Source organism: Mesoplodon densirostris, chromosome X (assembly GCF_025265405.1).
Source record: "Mesoplodon densirostris isolate mMesDen1 chromosome X, mMesDen1 primary haplotype, whole genome shotgun sequence".
Lineage (NCBI taxonomy): Eukaryota > Metazoa > Chordata > Mammalia > Artiodactyla > Ziphiidae > Mesoplodon > Mesoplodon densirostris.
The window spans coordinates 6331392-6350723 of NC_082681.1; the positions used below are offsets into that span (position 1 = coordinate 6331392).

Sequence of the window (19332 nt, forward strand, 5' to 3'; positions counted from 1 at the left end):
GCGAGGAGAGGGCATTAAAAGGGCTGCTTAGGGAAGCGCCGGAGACAGGCGCGAGCCGCGGGTAAGGCGCAGACCTCGGAGACGGGCGTGGGCCGCCGCCGCCACCGCCCACCGCCCACCGCCGCCCACCGCCGCCGCGGCCCGACGCTGCCCACCGCCCGACGCCGCCCGACGCCGCCGCGGCCCGCCGCCGCCGCCGCCTGCCGCCGCCCGCCGCCGCCGCCGCAGCCGCGGGGCCTGTGTGCGAGCGCGGGTCACTGTCCGCCCCGCCTTCCGGGGGACCTGTGCACCCCGCCACTGCCGGGGTCCCGAGACCCGGGGACGGCTTTCCCGGGAAAGCGCACGGAGCGCCACGGGCTGCTGCAATGTCACGCCGGCCTCTGCCGCCGCAAGCCCGCCCCACACTGCGCGCCCCTCCCTCCCCTCTGCATGAGTGAGCCAGAGCCCCCGAATCAGCGGCTCCTTTAAACCCGTCCTGTCTGAGCGAAGAACGGACGCCCTCCGGCGACCTACGCACAGAGGCGGGGCCAGGTCCAAGGCTGAGACCCAGGAGCTGTGAGAGCAGAGTCAGGGAAATCTCTCTGTGCAGCCTCGGAGGCAGCGGATTAAAGCTCCACGGTCCATTTGATGTGCCCTGCGTCTGTGGAGTGCATGAATGGACAGCGAATCATCCCAAATTGAGGAAGTGGACTTTGAGGACAAGATTTAAGACTTTCCCCCCTTTTCCTCTTTTTACAACGAATTATTCCAAAGTAAGGAGGTGGACTTAGAGAGCAAGATTTCAGACTTCTTGCCCTTTTCCTCTTTTTACAACGAATTATCCCAAATTGAGGAGGTGGGCTTGGAGAGCAAGATTTTTGATTTTTCCCCCTGCTCTCTTTTTGTGAATGTGTATGTGTAATCTTCTGTGTAAGATTCTCTCTGTATAGCTTTGCTTCCACCATATGTCCCAGGGTTCTATCGGTCCGGTTTTTTTTTTTTTCAATAATTACTTTCTAATTTTAATAACGCTACTATATTTCATACTTTATTCTATTTTACTTTACCTGCTCTTTCTTTTTTTCCTACCTTCCCTCCCTCCCTCCCTCCGCTCTTCCTTTCCTTCTTTTTCTTTCCTCCCTCCCTCCCACCCTTCTTCTTTCCACTTTCTTTTTCTTTCCTTCCTCCCTCCCTCCCTCCTGTCTTTCTTTCTTTCTTTCCTTCCTCCCTCCCTCCCTCCCTTCTTCCATTCACTCTTCCTTTTGCTTTCATTGCTCCCTCCCTCCCTCCTTTCTTTCCTTCTTTCTATCCATCCTTCCTCACTCCCTCCCTCCTTTCTTTCTTTCTTCCTTCCTTCCTTCCCTTCTTCCTTTCTTTCCCTCTCTCTTTCTTTCTTCTACTAATTCTTTCTTTCTGCTTTTTCTCCCTGTTATTCTGAGCTGGGTGGATGAAAGGCTCTTGGTGCTGCAGCCAGGAGCCAGTGCTGTGCCTCTGAAGTGGGAGAGCCAACTTCAGGACACGGGTCCACAAGAGACCTCCCAGCTCCACATAATATCAAGCAGCGAAAATCTCCCAGAGATCTCCATCCCAACACCAGCACCCAGCTTCAGTCAACGACCAGCAAGCTACAGTGCTGGTCACCCTATGCCAAGCAACTAGCAAGGCAGGAACACAACCGCACCCATTAGAAGAGAAGCTACCTAAAAACATAATAAGGCCATAGGCACCCCAAAACACACCACCAGACGTGGACCTGCCCATCAGAAAGACAAGATCCAGCCTCATCCACCAGAACACAGGCACTAGTCCCCTCCAACAGGAAGCCTACACAACCCACTAAACCAACCTTAGCCACTGGGGACAGACACCAAAAACAACAGGAACTACGAACCTGCAGCCTGCAAAAAGGAGACCCCAAACACAGTAACATAAGCAAAATGAGAAGACAGGAACACACACAGCAGGAGAAGGAGCAAGATAAAAACCCACCAGATCTAACAAATGAAGAGGTAATAGGCAGTCTACCTGAAAAAGAATTCAGAATAATGATGGTAAAGATGATCCAAGATTCTATTTCCCAGATCCAAAATCTTGGAAATAGAATAGAAAAAATGCAAGAAACAGTTAACAAGGACCTAGAAGAACTAAAGATGAATCAAGCATCGATTAAAAACACAATACATGAAATAAAAAATACTCTAGATGGGATCAATAGCAGAATAACTGAGGCAGAAGAATGGATAAGTGAGGTGGAAGATAAAATAGTGGAAATAACTGATGCAGAGCAAAATAAAGAAAAAAGAATGAAAAGAACACAGGACAGTCTCAGAGACCTCTGGGACAACATTAAACGCACCAACATTCGAATTATAGGGGTTCCAGAAGAAGAAGAGAAAAAGAAAGGGACTGAGAAAATATTTGAAGAGATTATAGTTGAAAACTTCCCCAATATGGGAAAGGAAATAGTTAATCAAGTCCAGGAGGCACAGAGAGTCCCATACAGAATAAATCCAAGGAGAAATACACCAAGACACATATTAATCAAACTGTCAAAAATTAAGCACAAAGAAATCATATTAAAAGCAGCAAGGGAAAAACAACAAATAACACACAAGGGAATCCCCATCAGGTTAACAGCTGATCTCTCAGCAGAAACTCTACAAGCCAGAAGGGAGTGGCAGGACATAATTAAAGTGATGAAGGAGAGAAACCTGCAAACAAGATTACTCTACCCAGCAAGGATCTCATTCAGATTTGATGGAGAAATTAAAACCTTTACAGACAAGCAAAAGCTGAGAGAGTTCAGCACCACCAAACCAGCTTTACAACAAATGCTAAAGGAACTTCTCTAGGCAAGAAACACAACAGAAGGAATATACCTACAATAACGAACCCAAAGCAATTAAGGAAATGGGAATAGGAACATACATATCAATAATTACCTTAAATGTAAATGGACTAAATGCTCCCACCAAAAGACACAGAGTGGCTGAATGGATACAAAAACAAGACCCATATATATGCTGTCTACAAGAGACCCACTTCAGACCTAAAGACACATACAGATTGAAAGTAAGGGGATGGAAAAAGATATTCCATGCAAATGGAAATCAAAAGAAAGCTGGAGTAGCAATTCTTATATCAGACAAAATAGACCTTAAAATAAAGACTATTAGAAGAGACAAAGAAGGACACTACATAATGATCAAGGGATCGATCCAAGAAGAAGATATAACAATTGTAAATATTTATGCACCCAACATAGGAGCACCTCAATACATAAGGCAAATACTAACAGCCATAAAAGGGGAAATCGACAGTAACACAATCATAGTAGGGGACTTTAACACCCCACTTTCACCAATGGACAGATCGTCCAAAATGAAAATAAATAAGGAAACACAAGCTTTAAATGATACATTAAACAAGATGGACTTAGTTGATATTTATAGGACATTTCATCCAAAAACAACAGAATACACATTTTTCTCAAGTGCTCATGGAACATTCTCCAGGATAGATCATATCTTGGGTCACAAATCAAGCCTTGGTAAATTTAAGAAAATTGAAATTGTATCAAGTATCTTTTCCGACCACAATGCTATGAGACTAGACATCAATTACAGGAAAAGATCTGTAAAAAATACAAACATATGGAAGCTAAACAATACACTATTCAATAACGAAGTGATCACTGAAGAAATCAGAGAGGAAATTAAAAAAATACCTAGAAACAAATGACAATGGAGACACGACAACCCAAAACCTATGGGATGCAGCAAAAGCAGTTCTAAGGGGGAAGTTTATAGCAATACAATCCCACCTTAAGAAACAGGAAACATTTCGAGTAAACAACCTGACCCTGCACCTAAAGCAATTAGAGAAAGAAGAACAAAAAAACCCCAAAGCTAGCAGAAGGAAAGAAATCATAAAGATCAGATCAGAAATAAATGAAAAAGAAATGAAGGAAACGATAGCAAAGATCAACCAAACTAAAAGCTGGTTCTTTGAGAAGATAAACAAAATTGACAAACCATTAGCCAGACTCATCAAGAAAAGAAGGGAGAAGACTCAAATCAATAGAATTAGAAATGAAAAAGGAGAAGTAACAACTGACACTGCAGAAATACAAAAGATCATGAGAGATTACTACAAGCAACTCTATGCCAATAAAATGGACAACCTGGAAGAAATGGACAAATTCTTAGAAATGCACAACCTGCCAAGACTGACTCAGGAAGAAATAGAAAATATGAATAGACCAATCACAAGCACTGAAATTGAAATTGTGATTAAAAATCTTCCATCAAACAAAAGCCCAGGACCAGATGGCTTCACAGGCGAATTCTATCAAACATTTAGAGAAGAGCTAACACCCATCCTGCTCAAACTCTTCCAAACAATTTCAGAGGAAGGAACACCCCCAAATTCATTCTACGAGGCCACCATCACCTTGATACCAAAACCAGGCAAGGATGTCACAAAGAAAGAAAACTACAGGCCAATATCACTGATGAACATAGATGCAAAAATCCTCAACAAAATACTAGCAAACAGAATCCAACAGCACATTAAAAGGATCATACACCATGATCAAGTGGGGTTTATTCCAGGAATGCAAGGATTCTTCAATATATGCAAATCAATCAATGTGATACACCATATTAACAAGTTGAAGGAGAAAAACCATATGATCATCTCAATAGATGCAGAGAAAGCTTTCGACAAAATTCAACACCCATTTATGATAAAAACCCTGCAGAAAGTAGGCATAGAGGGATCTTTCCTCAACATAATAAAGGCCATATATGACAAACCCACAGCCAACATTGTCCTCAATGGTGAGAAACTGAAACCATTTCCACTAAGATCAGGAACAAGACAAGGCTGCCCACTCTCACCACTCTTATTCAACCTAGTTTTGGAAGTTTTAGCCACAGCAATCAGAGAAGAAAAGGAAATAAAAGGAATCCAAATCGGAAAAGAAGAAGTAAAGCTGTCATTGTTTGCAGATGACATGATACTATACATAGAGAATCCTAAAGATGCTACCGAAAACCTACTAGAGCTAATCAATGAATTTGGTAAAGTAGCAGGTTACAAAATTAATGTACAGAAATCTCTGGCATTCCTGTACACTAATGATGAAAAATCTGAAAATGAAATCAAGAAAACACTCCCATTTACCATTGCAACAAAAAGAATAAAATATCTAGGAATAAACCTACCTAAGGAGACAAAAGACCTGTATGCAGAAAATTATAAGACACTGATGAAAGAAATTAAAGATGATACAAACAGATGGAGAGATATACCATGCTCCTGGATTGGAAGAATCAATATTGTGAAAATGACTCTACTACCCAAAGCAATCTACAGATTCAATGCAATCCCTATCAAACTACCACTGGCATTTTTCACAGAACTAGAACAAAAAATTTCAAAATTTGTTTGGAAAAACAAAAGACCCCGAATAGCCAAAGCAATCTTGAGAACGAAAAAAGGAGCTGGAGGAATCAGGCTCCCTGACTTCAGACTATACTACAAAGCTACAGTAATTAAGACAGTGTGGTACTGGCATAAAAACAGAAAGATAGATCAGTGGATCAGGATAGAAAGCCCAGAGATAAACCCACGCACATATGGCCAACTTATCTTTGATAAAGGAGGCAGGAATGTACAGTGGAGAAAGGACAGCCTCTTCAATAAGTGGTGCTGGGAAAACTGGACAGGGACATGTAAAAGTATGAGATTAGATCATTCCCTAACACCATACACAAAAATAAGCTCAAAATGGATTAAAGACTTAAATGTAAGGCCAGACACTATCAAACTCTTAGAGGAAAACATAGGTAGAACACTCTATGACATAAATCACAGCAAGATCCTTTTGGACCCACCTCCTAGAGAAAGGGAAATAAAAACAAAGATAAACACATGGGACCTAATGAAACTTCAAAGCTTTTGCACAGCAAAGGAAACCATAAACAAGACCAAAAGACAACCCTCAGAATGGGAGAAAATATTTGCAAATGAAGCAACTGACAAAGGATTAATCTCCAAAATTTATAAACAGCTCATGCAGCTCAATAGCAAAAAAACAAACAACCCAATCCAAAAATGGGCAGAAGACTTAAATAGGCATTTCTCCAAAGAAGATATACAGACTGCCAAGAAACACATGAAAGAATGCTCAACATCATTAATCATTAGAGAAATGCAAATCAAAACTACAATGAGATATCATCTCACACCAGTCAGAATGGCCATCATCAAAAAATCTACAAACAATAAATGCTGGAGAGGGTGTGGAGAAAAGGGAACACTCTTGCACTGCTGGTGGGAATGTGAATTGGTACAGCCACTATGGAGAACAGTATGGAGGTTCCTTAAAAAACTACAAATAGAACTACCATATGATCCAGCAATCCCACTACTAGGCATATACCCTGAGAAAACCATAATTCAAAAAGAGACATGTACCAAAATGTTCATTGCAGCTCTATTCACAATAGCCCGGAGCTGGAAACAACCTAAGTGTCCATCATCGGATGAATGGATAAAGAAGATGTGGCACATATATACAATGGAATATTACTCAGCCATAAAAAGAAACGAAACTGAGCTATTTGTAATGAGGTGGATAGACCTAGAGTCTGTCATACAGAGTGAAGTAAGTCAGAAAGAGAAAGACAAATACCGTATGCTAACCCATATATATGGAATATAAGAAAAAAAATGTCATGAAGAACCTACGGGTAAAACGGGAATAAAGACACAGACCTACTTGAGAATGGACTTGAGGATATGGGGAGGGGGAAGGGTAAGCTGTGACAAAGCGAAAGAGAGGCATGGACATATATACACTACCAAACGTAGGGTAGATAGATAGTGGGAAGCAGCCGCAGAGCACAGGGAGATCAGCTCGGTGCTTTGTGACTGCCTGGAGGGGAGGGATGGGGAGAGTGGGAGGGAGGGAGATGCATGATGGAGGGGATGTGGGAACAGATGTATATGTATGACTGATTCACTTTGTTATAAAGCAGAAACTAATTAAAAAAAAAAAAAAAAAAAAGAAGGAGCCCCTTCTCACGGGCAGAGCGCTGGACGCCAGGGCACCGTCTCCGCGGGGACCACTAGCCCCAGGGGGCGGGCCTGGGAGTGGACGGCAGCCTCCAGCTGGAGGGCCGGCGGGACACGCTCTGACGTGTGGGGCACTTACAAGTCGGAGAAGGTGTAGGTGCATGCGGAGTCCAAAGCTGGCCTTCAAAGAGAGGAGGAAACCAGCCCCCACGGGGCAAGAGGAGGCATCTGCAACACCAACAACCAGGGCGGGATTAGTACCCGGACCCCGAAAGGAGCTCCCACGACTCGGCACAAAAAGGACAGACACGCAGCTCGGTGGAAAGATGGGCCAAAGGCGTTTCAGAGAGGAAACCAGCCCTACCAAGGAGGACACTAGTGAAACCGAGACTCTGGGTCGAGCCCGTCCCACACCGGTGGTGCCCCCCAAACGAGCAGCAGGAGCAAACTGGAACCCTCTCCGGGCCTCAAAGACACAGTTGGGGTGCGGGGCTGGAGGGACCCAGGCCACCGGGGACCAGAAGGGGATGCAGCCGCAAAGGCAAGTGCCCAGATGGGTCGCAGGGACAGTGAGGTCTGCTGGTGCCACGGGCAGGGGGTCAGAAAGGGAAGTGGACTCAGAGCAGGTGCCCTGGGCTCCGAGAGGAGGCGATGTCCTCGGGGCACCGTCCCCCAAAGAGCAGTGGCGCAAACGACGAGGACTTCCTAGAAGGAAGACGGGGTGCCTCACGGGGACAGAAGCGTGTCTGGGGAAGAAGCGGAGCTTGAAGAGGAGACTCCCTTCTGGGATGTGGGCTGCGGCCCAGTCACAGGGGCTGGGAGGAAGCAGGAGCCCGAGCAGCGGAAGGCAGGAGCAGCCAGGCTGGAGGCCACGGCTGACACCCTGATGAGCAGACAGAAGGGAGAGAAGGCCTGTTCCTGCCGGGACCTTGCTCCTGGAGGGTGTGGGAAGCAGCAGGTGGAGAAACCGTCACCGGGAAGTCAGAAATCAGATGGTTTTAAGGCTCGGCGCTGACTTACCTGTACTGAAGATCAAGGCTGAGTTGCAAAGGGGTCCGTCTCACAGGGGCAGCCAAACACCGTCCCACGCCCACCTGCAACACGGCCAGGCCATTCCTCCTGGGCCCGCCCATCCGGCAGCAAACTGGCCTGGCAGCCACTACCCCAGACCTCCCCCGCCCCGGGGGCCCTGGGGCTCCCCGCCTCTCAGCACTCAGGGGAGGGTCAGAGAAGGGAGTCCTTAGGGAGGGCCATCACAGCTGTCCCCCAACCAGCAGCCACCTATCACGTGCCTCTAGCTCACCGGGCAAGTTCTAGTTCTTCTAGTTCTGGAACACCAGCAGCCCACCCACCATTCACGGGACCCTCCCTCATGATTTGAAACCACTCCGACGAGGTTCTGGGGTGTCTGGACGCAGCTGGTAACCACTCTTAGGGCGAGGAGCCGAGGAGGGGAGGAGGGGCATGGAGGAAGCTGGATCTGCTGATCGCTCAGGTCCCCCGCAGGCCCGAGGCCTCAAATCCACGAAGGCACCCTCCGCTCCTCACCTCGGGGCCGGCAGTCCTGTTTCCTCGGGCTTCTGCAAGGAGACAGGAGGCCAGCTCGCTGCAAGAGAAAGCAGTGCGCTGTCGAGCCAACGTCCCCTCAGCAGCAGCTGTGTCAGGCGCCGGGCTTCCAGGAACGAGTAAGAGCCTGTCCTTGTCTTCCCAGGACTCCTGGAGAGCAGCTCCAGCGCAGGAAGAAGAGCCCAGCGAAGGAAGGCAGCAGGAAGGCACAGGGCGCTGCCAGAACCCCGGACGGGAGCTCCTGACGCTCGCGGCAGGTGGAGAAGGGGACGTTACACTTGTGCCTGGGAGGAGGACAGGAGCTTGCCAGGACAAGAGGAACCAGGGGTCCAGGAGCGGGAACCGCGCGTGCCGAAGGGTAGAGACCCGCAGAGCGCGTGCGCGCAGCGTGCAGGGACAGCACAGGCACCCAGGATGTTGGGCGACAAGGACGGAGAGCTGGGGCCACTCGAAGGCCCTCCCAGGGCACCAAGGAGGTGTTGGGGCTTAACCAGGAGAGTGCTTGGCAGGGTTTTCAGTCCGGGGTTGACGAGGACAGATGTGCGGTGTGACACGGAACCGATGGCCTGTGGGGCACCCACTGGGGGAGGAGAGACAGGAGGCGTCCCGGCCGGTGGGGAGACTCAGGTGACAGCACCGGGCCTAGGTCATGAGGCCTGAAGTCAGCCAGTAGCAGTGGGGACAGAAAGAGGAGCATTTATTCTCATCAGGCACTTGGGAGGCAGGGACACAGGACTGGGTCACCAAGGAAATGGGAGGGAGAGCGGGCTTCGGGTAAGCAAAGCCAGGAGGAGCAGAGCCAGGTGGGCGGCACTGAGTGGGCTGAGGCCCCGCCCCCGCCCCCCCACTGGGAGGAAGAGGACAGGAAACTGCTCTGAAGGGGAAGTTGGCTTTGTTTGGGACATGCCAGGTCCCAGGGGCAACAGGAAGCCGAGTGAGAAATTTCCTTCTCACCTCAGAAAAGGCCAGATAAAGGCTGTCCCTCAGGACACGGCCAGCAGTCCCAGGGTGGCTTGGACAGGAGGTGGCCTGGGCATTCAGCCCAGAGGTGCTAGCCTCAGCCCAGAGGCCCCGCCCTGTCCCCCTCCCGCTCCCTTCCCCGCCCTCCCGCTGGCCCTCCCCATCCCCCATCTTCCCCCCCACCCCGCCTCCCTGTCCCCTGGGGTCCATTCTGAGGCTCGGATTCGGTCGCTAAGGACCCTGGGTCGCTGCCACTTTGACCCTTGCCGACTGTTGCGGCGCGGACTGGACGCCTAAGGCAAGGGACTCAAAAGGGCACCGCCCGGCCTCCGCAGCTGGGCTGGCCTCGCCCACCCTCCATGGGTTCCCAGGGGTCCAAGCTCCATCCCTGTCAGCTCCGCCCCCGCCCCGCACGTGCCCGGCTTTTCCCCAGCTCCGCCCCACTCCTCCTCAGCTCTGCCTCCTCCTCCAGAAGCTCCTCCTCACCCAGCTCTTTCCCACACTTCAGCCCCAAATACTCCTCCCCCCGTTCCTCCCACCCCCGCCCTGCCCCTCCCCCAGCTCCTCCCCAGCTATTCGCCACAGCCCCGCCCCTTCCCTTCCGACCCGCGCCCCCGCCCACTTCCTGGTCCTCCTCCGGGTGCCGCTCCCCGCCGCCGGTCTCGAGCCTCCGAGCGGCCTGGCCTTCTGTGCGCCGCACGGCCTGGCGGCTCCTACTCTGTCTCCTAGCGGCCGGAGCCTGCGGCGAATGCGCGATTGTTCGTAAGTTCGTGCCTATGTACCTGCGTGCCTGCGTGCCTGCGTGCCTGCGTACGTGCGTGCGTACGTGTGTACGTGCATGCGTTCACCCCGGAAATAAGGGGCGTCAGCGCTTGCGGGCGCGAGCACCTGTCACCGGTCCCGGTTCCCCGAGGCGGACGACCGTCCTGCCCGGTGGCCGCAGCCGGGCTGTCCCAGCGTGCCCGCGACTCGCCCCGCCCGCAAGGAGCCAGGACCCGCCGCGCCCGCGGACGGTACCTCCGGGCGGGAGCTTCCCGGGCTCTGCGTCGGGGAGCGCGCGCGGGGCGGCCGAGGCCGCACCTTCCTGTCCCCTCCAACGCCACCGTCCCCGCCCGCCATCCTTCCACGTGTGTGTCCCGCGATGCGCTGGTCCACACGCACCTGCCGCCCGCAGTCCTGCCCCACCCCCACCCCCACCCCGCCCAGCCCACCTCCCTGCCCTGCGGGGCTCAGCTGCTTGTCCGTGGCTCCCCTCCCGGTGGGGCCCACCCAGGAGTCCATTGAGGGTCACGGACTGTGGGGCTCTCCAGATCCTTCCCGCGTGGCACTGTGAGGAGAAGTGTCGTTTTCTCCTGTTGGATGCGGGAGCTGCTGGGCTGTAGGATCACCGTCAGTCCTGTGGGATGGGCTTCTGTGCTGCGGGCTGAGGCATCGTGGGGTTCCCGACCCAGCCGGGCGGACACGGGGCCGTTGCCTTGATGAGCAGAACCGACCCTGAGGGAGCCGGCACGTGTGTTTCTCATCGGTTGGGCCCTCCTGGGTCCTGGTGGTCTCCGGTCCCTGCCGAGGAGAAGACCGTTGTGGTTCCTTGGCCAGCATTGCTGTCTTGTGGCTGATGACTTTTCTCCTTGTCCCTCTGGTCCTCGTGCAGGTGAATACACCCAGACAAGTGGAAGAGTGTTTTCTCCTCTGGCCGCCAAGCAGGCACCCTCTGCGTCGAGAGGTAGGAGGGCACTCAGCCCCCTTCTTCCCGAGGGATTCTCCCCAGGGATTCCGCCCACACGGTTCGGGTCCCATGGTTGTGATCTGGTGGCGCCCGTGAGGAAGGGGCTGGCTGAGAAGCTGAGTGGCGGAAACCGCGGGCAAGCCTGGGATCCAGTCACACACCCCAGTAGGAGCCAGAGAAACGGCCAGGCCCCAGGGACTGGCCAGCCTCCCTCGTAACTAACCCAAACGCAGTGAGGAGGGCGACCCTTTGTCACCCATCAGGTTGGCAGAGGTTAAGCGGGATGATGATGCTCGGGGGCCCGCCAGTGCGTGAGGGCACGGCAGCCTCGCCCGTGGCTGGCAGAGTGTACATGGGGGAGCCTTTGCAGAAGGCCGTTTGCTGGCGTGTGTCAGCATCTCGGGATGTGTGCCGTGTGACGTGGGCCTCCTCCGACCCGGGGCTTCAGTTAGCGAGCGTGTGGTCATGTTGAGTGTCTAGAGGGGCAGAATGTGCCAAGCAGTCTGTGAGTCCCCATCGGCAGGGGGAAGAGTCAGCAACCTGTGGGACAGCCGACGACGCAGTACAGTGTGGGCGGTGAAAATAGGACAGATGGAGACGTACAGACGTGAAGCAGTGTTCCCGAGGTGCTGTGAGGGGAGAAGTCATCCCCCACCCCCGCGTGGAGTGGCATCCAGGACAGGGCTGACCCTCTGTGATCGCTTGCCCGGGCAGTCGTGTCAGAGTCCCACAGTCTGGGTGGCTTGAACTACAGAATGTATTGCCTTGCGGTTCTGGAGGCCAGAAGCCCGAGATCTAGGTGCCGCTGATGGTGGCTCTTGTGAGGGCTGCGGAGGGAATCTGTCCCGTCCCACCCCCCTCACTCCCGGGGCTTTGCTGGCTGTCCTGTGTGCCGGTCTGTCTCTAACTGGCCCCGTTTTATGGGGACATCAGTCCTGTTAGAGGAGGGTCGACCCTAATGAGCTCATCTGACCTTGATCACCCCTGTGAAGACCTTTGCTTTGTAGGTAGGGTCACGCCCTGAGGTACTTGGGGTTGAGATTCCAGCACGTGAATTTCAGGGGCACGGTGTGACCCCTAACACCCTCCAAAGGCTCTGAGGTAGGAGCACACGTGGAACGTTCCAGGGATGGAAGGAAGGCCTTCATGGCTGCAGGGGATGAATCCAGGGGCGAGGAGAGCAGGCAGCCAGGGGGAGGAGCCAGATCATGTGGGGCCTCATGGGCCCTGGAGAGAAATGTGGCTCCGCCCTGCTCGGGGCAGGAAAGCCCTGGAAGGTCCTGAGCTGGCTGCCTTTGCGGCCTTGTCACCCGTCCTCACAGCCACGTGGAAGTGGAGGCTCCATGCGGTGCCGTGACCCGGCTGACATTCAGGCCCGCGGCTCCCCTGCTCCTCTGTCCTCAGCGAGCGGGGACCCTCCCCCGCCACCCCAGGTACAAGGAAAGCAGGCGAGGACGGGGGTGCGTGGAGTCAGGTCCCCTGGAACCATGCGCTGTCTCTCTATCCTTCGGCGCCTCCTCAGCTGCAGAGCGGGGTGACAGTAACCTCCCAGGTTATTTGAGGATTGAAATCTATGATCCCTGGATGGTGCCCGTCCCAGGTCCTGGCGTGGAGACGGAGCGCGCACCAGTGCCAATAGTTCCTGCCATCACGTATCCTTTCTCGGGCTCCGGGCCGGGGTGGAAGCGGTGGTGCAGGAAGGGGTGGGAGGAGGGTGGCTCCCAAGGCACGGGGAAGAGACACCTGGCAGGGCCATGTGAGAGCCAGGGCGTCCCCAGGGCCGAGCCAAGGTTGGTTGCCAAGGATTTGCACTCAGCAGCCCTGGGGTAAGGTGGGGGATCCGCAGATCATGGGCAGCGGCAGGGCCAGGGAGCTGCGGGGCCGGGGACAGGGGAGAAGCCAGGCCCAGGACTGTCCCTGTCTGTGCCAGGAGAGGGCCAGAGCCCGGCCACTGGGCTGTGAAGCCAAGGGGCCCTCCCTCCGTCCTCTCTGCTGCCCGGGGCCCAGTGCCCTCTGTCGTGGAATTGCCCACACGCCTGTCTCTCGCTGTCCCGGCCTCCCTTGTGAGCTCCCCGCGGACTCCATCTGATGGACGGATCCCCCCGGTCGGCACCCCGTGTCAGCTGACGGCGCGGAGACGGATATGGAAGGGGCTGGCGCCCGGGGGGCCCACGGGGCTGAGGCCAGGCCCACGGGTCACGAGCTCGGAGGCCGGCACGTCAGGCTCCTTGACCATTACGGTTCTGTGTTTCCGCAGCTGCGTGAGGCCCTGGGAGCTCTGGGAGATGAAGTTCGGCTGCCTGTCCTTCCGGCAGCCTTATGCGGGTTTCATCTTAAATGGGGTGAAGACCCTGGAGACGCGGTGGCGGCCCGTGCTGAGCGGCCAGCGGCACCGCACCCTGGCCATCCACATCGCGCACAGGGACTGGGAGGACGCGGCCTGGAGGGAGCTGCTGGCCGAGAGGCTGGGGATGAGCCCCGCGCAGATCCAGGCCTTGCTGCAGGACGGGGAGAAGTTCGGCCGTGGAGTGATAGCCGGCAAGTGGCGACCGCGCCCCGGGGCTGCCCCCCAGGGTCTCACCCGGGGCTTCGGCGCCTCGTTCTCTTTTGAACCGGTCGGTGTGGGGTTAGGGTTAGTTTTCCTGAGGCACCTCACCTTCGGAGGGGCCGGGAAGATCCCTGGGCTGGGGGTCGGCGGGCCCAGGTCCCCTCCCGCCCCTCTGGGCCTCAGTCCCCCTTTGTGCTCTGAGAGGCAGAGGTGGCTCCGGCTCTGCCCGTGGCGCTCGTCTCCGTGTGTGTAGGTGTGCACGCGCACGTGTACACGCGTGTGTCTGTGTGCCGTGGCAGAGCCCGCGGGAGGCAGCATGGCAGCCAGAGCTGCGTGTGAGGGGACCTGGGAACTCAGGCTGCCCGCCCGGCTTCACGTGCCTGCCTCACCCCCGCTGCCCGCGGCGTCCTGAGGAAGTCCCCTAAGCCCCCCGGCGGGGGGGAGGTCCCGCATCAACTGCTGGCCCCCAGTGAATCGCTCAGGGACCTGATTGCCCATAGGCTCCCCGCAGCGGCGGCCGGGGGCCCTCCTGAACTGTACCTGCTGCCTGCAGCGGTCGGGCTGGGGGCTGCCCGGGCCTTGGTGGGGTCATGGAGGACCAGACCTCTCCTTTTCATTGCTCTCCCTCCCTCCCTCGGCCTCGCCCTGAATTCCCTGAACCGAGGTTGGCAGGTGGGAAATGCTCAGCCAGAGGGACCCAGTTCTCGCCGGGTCCCCTCGATGACGTGGTCTTAGTCTCTAGCGGTCGTGACTTTGAATCACCTTGTTCTCCATCTGTGTGTTTCTGTCTTTGTGCACAGGGCTGGTTGACATTGGGGACACTTTGCTGTGCCCAGAAAACTTAGGTCCCAACGAGGTTGCGGAGCTGGAGAATCAAGCCCTGCTGCCCAACCTGCGGCAGAAGTACCTGACTGCGCTTGCCAACCCCCGCTGGCTGCTGCAGCCTGTCCCCGGGAGAGGCGGGAAGGACGTCTTCCAGGTGGACATCCCCGAGCACCTGATCCCCTTTGGGCAGGAGGCCTGACCAGAATGGGCTCTCGAGAGGAAGGTGATGGAGAGACCAGCTCATCGTGCCACCGTCCGCTCACCTTCACGCCCTGGACGTGCACGTCTGGTTCGGTCTGAATAGGCCCTCCCCTGGGGAGCGCTGCCCGCTCCGTGCTGTTCACGGAAGCAGACGTGCCCACCTGGTGCGGGGACGGGTTGGGACTCTCCTCCTGCGATGCCACTCTGGGCTCAGCGATAGAGTCTCGAGGACTTTGACCTTTAGGCAAAGATGGCAGTGCCACTCGTTTTGGCCCTACGGATTCTGGGTGGTTGAGAGAAATGTGTTTTGAGGGTACCGGTTAGCGTTTTCCCCTCTTTGTCCTGGTCAGAACTCCCAGATGTTTGGAGTGCGTCTGGGGAACGAACGATGGGGGAAGGCTGGTGGCGGGCCTCGTGCACGCGGGAGAGGACCGCGGGCCCAGAAACAGGGCGCGGTCTGTCCTTGCAGGTGACTCTGGCCCTGTTGTAAAGTGTCCCTTGGCTCGCGAAGCGTGTGTGTTAGACGTGCTGCCCGGCCACTTCACGTCCGAAGAGAGGCTCCTAAATACAGCTCTGACAGCAAAGTGAGAAGGGCTGTCGCTCACTTTGTGGAAATCTCTTACTTCTCTGTGGGGTTTGGGGTCATTTGTCAGCAAGCTTTCTAGGGGTTGTTACCTCTGAAGGTGCTGGGCTTTCCCCCAGGTGTCGGCTGGAAGGGCGCGTCTCTTCTGCGGCAGATGGCAGTGTGCACGCCTGCAATCTGCGGAGCCCTCCTGCTCCTCATCCACCTCAGGGACCTTGTTTGTGGACGTGGCTAAAAGGGCCGCCAGCAGGAGGGAGAAACAGCTGTACAGAGACATCTCCAAGCCATAAGCCGGGTAAACCGTGGAGCTGGCGGGCAGTTCCCTGGCGCCGTCCCTTCCGGCGGTAGCTGGGGGCACAGAAGTGACATTCCAGGGAGTGACCTCCCCACTCGGACTGCCCCGCGCCCACTGGGGCGATGGTTTTCCCTGGCTCATCCCGCTCCACCGCTCATAGAGCACATGCTAGAGAACAGGAAAGACTGGGTACCGCTGGGCCTCTGAGCACTTGGGGCTTTCTTCTGGGTGGTGGAATTGTTGTAATGGATTTGTGGGGAGCGTCTGGTAGCAGCCACTGGCTTCTTTCTCTTTGGGGCTGTTGCGCTGATCCCGGGCTGAGCGGTTGCTCCCGGGTTGCCTTTTCTCTGAATGTTCTCAATGAGCAGAGGCTTGTCTCTCTGAAAGTTGGAGCTGCGGTAGATCTGAAATGAAACGAATCACTTGAGCCATTCTGGGAGAAAATACCCATTCCTCCCCGCCCACCCCCCCCCCGCCCCCGTCCATCATAATGGTCTTATCTGACTATGGAGGAAAGGTCTCTTTAAGTTCCTGGCAGGTTATCCCGCCTTGGAGTGTGCGCTCCCTAGAGCTCCCCGAGGTGAGCCTCGGTCGAGGTGCTACTGTCACTACCTGACATCTCGTGGCCTCTCGAGAGGGTCTGTGGGCACACCTGCAGGTCCTCTCGCAGGGGCTGTGGCTGAAGAAAGTTATTCTCAGAAATGAAACCCGTTCAGCACGTGGCCCATCTGGCCTCCCTGGAAGGGGCTCGAATAACAAGAGAACATGGGCAACGGAAGGGCTTTCTACTTTCCCGTCAGCCTCTTCTTCCCTGGAGAGCGGCCGGTCAGGCGTATTTTGCTGAATCCGTACAGGTTCAGTTGGCGGATGAAAGTCTTCAAGCTGTCTGTGTTGAAAATCCTGTCTGCGCCTCTGCGGTGAAGAGCCTCCCTCTGGAAGAGGTCTTCCTCGATGATCACCATGTCTCCCTCGTCATTCCAGCGCTCAGAGGTGAAGGTGGAATCCTCCACCATCCTCCAGAGCTTTCTTGGGAAGGAGAGCTCAAGGATACTCTCGTTGGCCACACCGTTGTTTGGGCCCTGTGGTGGCGGGTTGTCTTGGGAGCCAGGATCTGGGCTCTCGGCTTGGTCACCCTGCTTCTCCGAACTCTCCCTTGAATCCACATTTGGATCCGGGGACGCACGAGAGGGGACCCACGTTGCTGGCTCTGCGTCAGCCGATGGGCCCAGCGTGGCTGTACACAGCTCATCGCTACTCTGACTAGCCATGGAGCCAGTCTAGATTGGGAGCATTCTCCACCCGAGACCGTATCACTGAATTCTCAGGGCAGAAATGCCTTTTACCAGAGCAGGGATGCCCAGTAAATAAATACTGTCTGCAAGCTTCTAGAATCTCGGTAGTGGGGCAACCAGCCACTTAGGTCGCAGTCTTCTTTATTGGTCACGTGATGTCACAGAGGCGGTCTGGAGAGGGAGCCTTGGCCAAGTGTGTGGGAGGGGATGGGAACGGGGTCCCCGGCGTCTGTCTTTTTTTCTAAAAGTCTCAAAAAGCGTGGTTCAAGTTCCCGGGAAAGACTCCCGTCTGCCGCCAGGCACCTTGTTTCAAGGGGCTAGGCCCCGGATGGGTTGAGAAACGTGATCCTGTCTCCACTGCCATCCCTTGATGCTGGCTTCTGATTTGCTCAAGGGCCAGGCCCTGGCGAGGCGTAGCTTGGTTGCCACTGAGACCACAGGGATCACGTGGGCCACTGGCGACTGTCCCTCCCAGAAGATGGGAGGGCTCCCTAGCGGGCTGGTTGGCCTAGCCTGAGTCGGTGCCCACCCCCCCATCCCCCTTCCAGCTCTGGTCGCTTGCAGCTGTTCCTGCCAGCTGGTCGGTCCCGCTTAGATGGGCCCAAACAAAGAGTCCCGATTTCCTGCCTCCCAGGTCAAGCTGTCCCCGACTAGGGCTGTGCGTGACCTCACATTCAACTCGGATGTTCCCCAAGCACCTCAGACACAGCCCTGCCCACGATGCCACGTGGGAGGGCATAGCCACGTGCCCTCCGCTGGGCATCGAGCCTCCTTTTGAGCTCTGCCTGCCCCCAGACCTCATCCCTGTGCGGATCACAGAGGCTTTGTCTTCAGCGTCCATTTCTTCCCGTAGAAGCCCTTCTCATGGCCCAAGAGCGCTCACTTTTGGAACACCTGCGTGTGTCCTTTTCCCATCGCCTTCCCAGACCGTCGGATTCAGCCTCCCTGGAGGCTGCCTCGAAAGCCCTGTTTCCTTTCCGCAGTGGGGTGGTTTGGCTTCTGCTCCCCCCCGATCCTGGCCTCCCACGTCCACCTTGGGTCTCCGTGGGTACTTGCCCTTTGAAGGACTTGATTTGGGGCTTCAGCGTGTAGCCTGTCCCATTGAAAGCAAGCATTTCACTGGTGCGCTCCCAGGCCAGGCCTGCTCTCCTTCCCCACGCCCGCACCTGCCCCCCCTCCACCTCCACCCCCGGGGCCCTGTCCCACTGTTACCTTGAGGATACATAGAATGATTCTGTTTGCTTTCAGCTTAGACACTTTTGAATGGGCCTACATGACACGGACTCAGTCCCAAGGAAATTTCCTACTTGCCAACCTAGACGTGACCGGAGGAAGCCCCCGTCCACGTGCATTTGGAAATAGATGAGGGTCTGGGTGTCGGACGTGCTGAAACCCGAGTGAGAGTCGTCCGTCTTCACCGTAGGTGGGAGGATAGGTTGGTGGGTTTGGTGATGCGCGTTCTCTGGCCGTTGTGGGCGACTTTGTCCTTCATAGTCACTGTGTAGGGGACAGAGTGGCACCTTGGAAAGGCCCGTCTGCGAGGATCCTAGGTCCCTGTCCCAGCTCTGCCACTAAGCAGGGTCATCTGTCCTCTGTGGGCGCCACTGCCCTATTTCTGAAAGGGGAGAGCTAAGAGGGTGTGGAAGAGGATCTCCCGAGGTGCCTTTCAGCCTAAGGACTGGCATCCTGGATGGAGCTCCCAGGCCTAGATTCGGGCCTGCTCCCTGGTCTTTATGCTTCTAAACTGGTTTACAAAGCATTCTTCAGGTCATGTCCTCCTGTAGGGACATGACCTCGGAGGCTGCGAATTTTGGTGGAGGCCGCCGGTGGCTCCTCAGAAGGGGCCCGAAGGCTGGGGCCTCCTTGGGCGAGCCTGCCTGCGTGGCCTTGCCTGCTGCCCCCCTCCTCGGGCCCTCCCTCGCCCCCTGCGTCCCGTAGGAGCTGCCTCCTTCCTGGTCCCCCTCCCTCCCAGGTGCCAGCCAGGCCCCGGCAGTGGGTTTGTGTGGCACCGTGGGGTCTTTCTCAGCCGGGTCTCGGGACCTTTCACTTGGGCAGGCACAAGCCCTGGTGACGTCCAAGGCCTGCCTTTCCCAGCCTCGCCCTCCAGCCCCTGCCCTTGGCTTCTGCACCCTGATGCCCCCAGCCCAGAGGCCCTCCAGCCGCTCCCCTCCCTCGCTGCCGCCAGGGTCTCGGGGTGTCTGCCAGCATTAACTTCCCTCCAGTATCTGCGGAGGCTCCTGGAGGGGCCTTATCCCAGTAGGCACTGGGGCCTTA

The 19332-nt window shown here is 55.4% G+C and overlaps 2 protein-coding genes and 1 long non-coding RNA gene across 4 annotated transcripts in view; 1 reads left to right on the forward strand and 2 right to left on the reverse strand.

The window, feature by feature from the left end:
* Window positions 1-9327, reverse strand: part of LOC132482197 (uncharacterized) — a 109357-nt gene extending 100030 nt beyond the window's left edge. For both annotated transcript variants that reach the window (XR_009530880.1, XR_009530883.1), the window contains exon 1: window positions 8611-9327. This is a non-coding gene — a long non-coding RNA (uncharacterized LOC132482197). The remainder of the gene's footprint in view (window positions 1-8610) is intronic.
* Window positions 9328-10214: 887 nt separating this feature from the next.
* Window positions 10215-15479, forward strand: EOLA2 (endothelium and lymphocyte associated ASCH domain 2). Its single transcript, XM_060087318.1, has 4 exons — window positions 10215-10350; window positions 11240-11311; window positions 13572-13852; window positions 14663-15479. The coding sequence occupies exons 3-4, from the start codon at window positions 13600-13602 to the stop codon at window positions 14884-14886; spliced, it is 477 nt and encodes a 158-aa protein (XP_059943301.1). The 5' UTR covers window positions 10215-10350; window positions 11240-11311; window positions 13572-13599; the 3' UTR covers window positions 14887-15479.
* Window positions 15480-15559: 80 nt separating this feature from the next.
* Window positions 15560-17034, reverse strand: HSFX4 (heat shock transcription factor family, X-linked member 4). Its single transcript, XM_060086374.1, is given in 3 exon segments — window positions 15560-15877; window positions 15880-16175; window positions 16566-17034. Coding segments are annotated over 3 exon segments (1083 nt in total).
* Between the last annotated feature and the right edge of the window lie 2298 nt (window positions 17035-19332).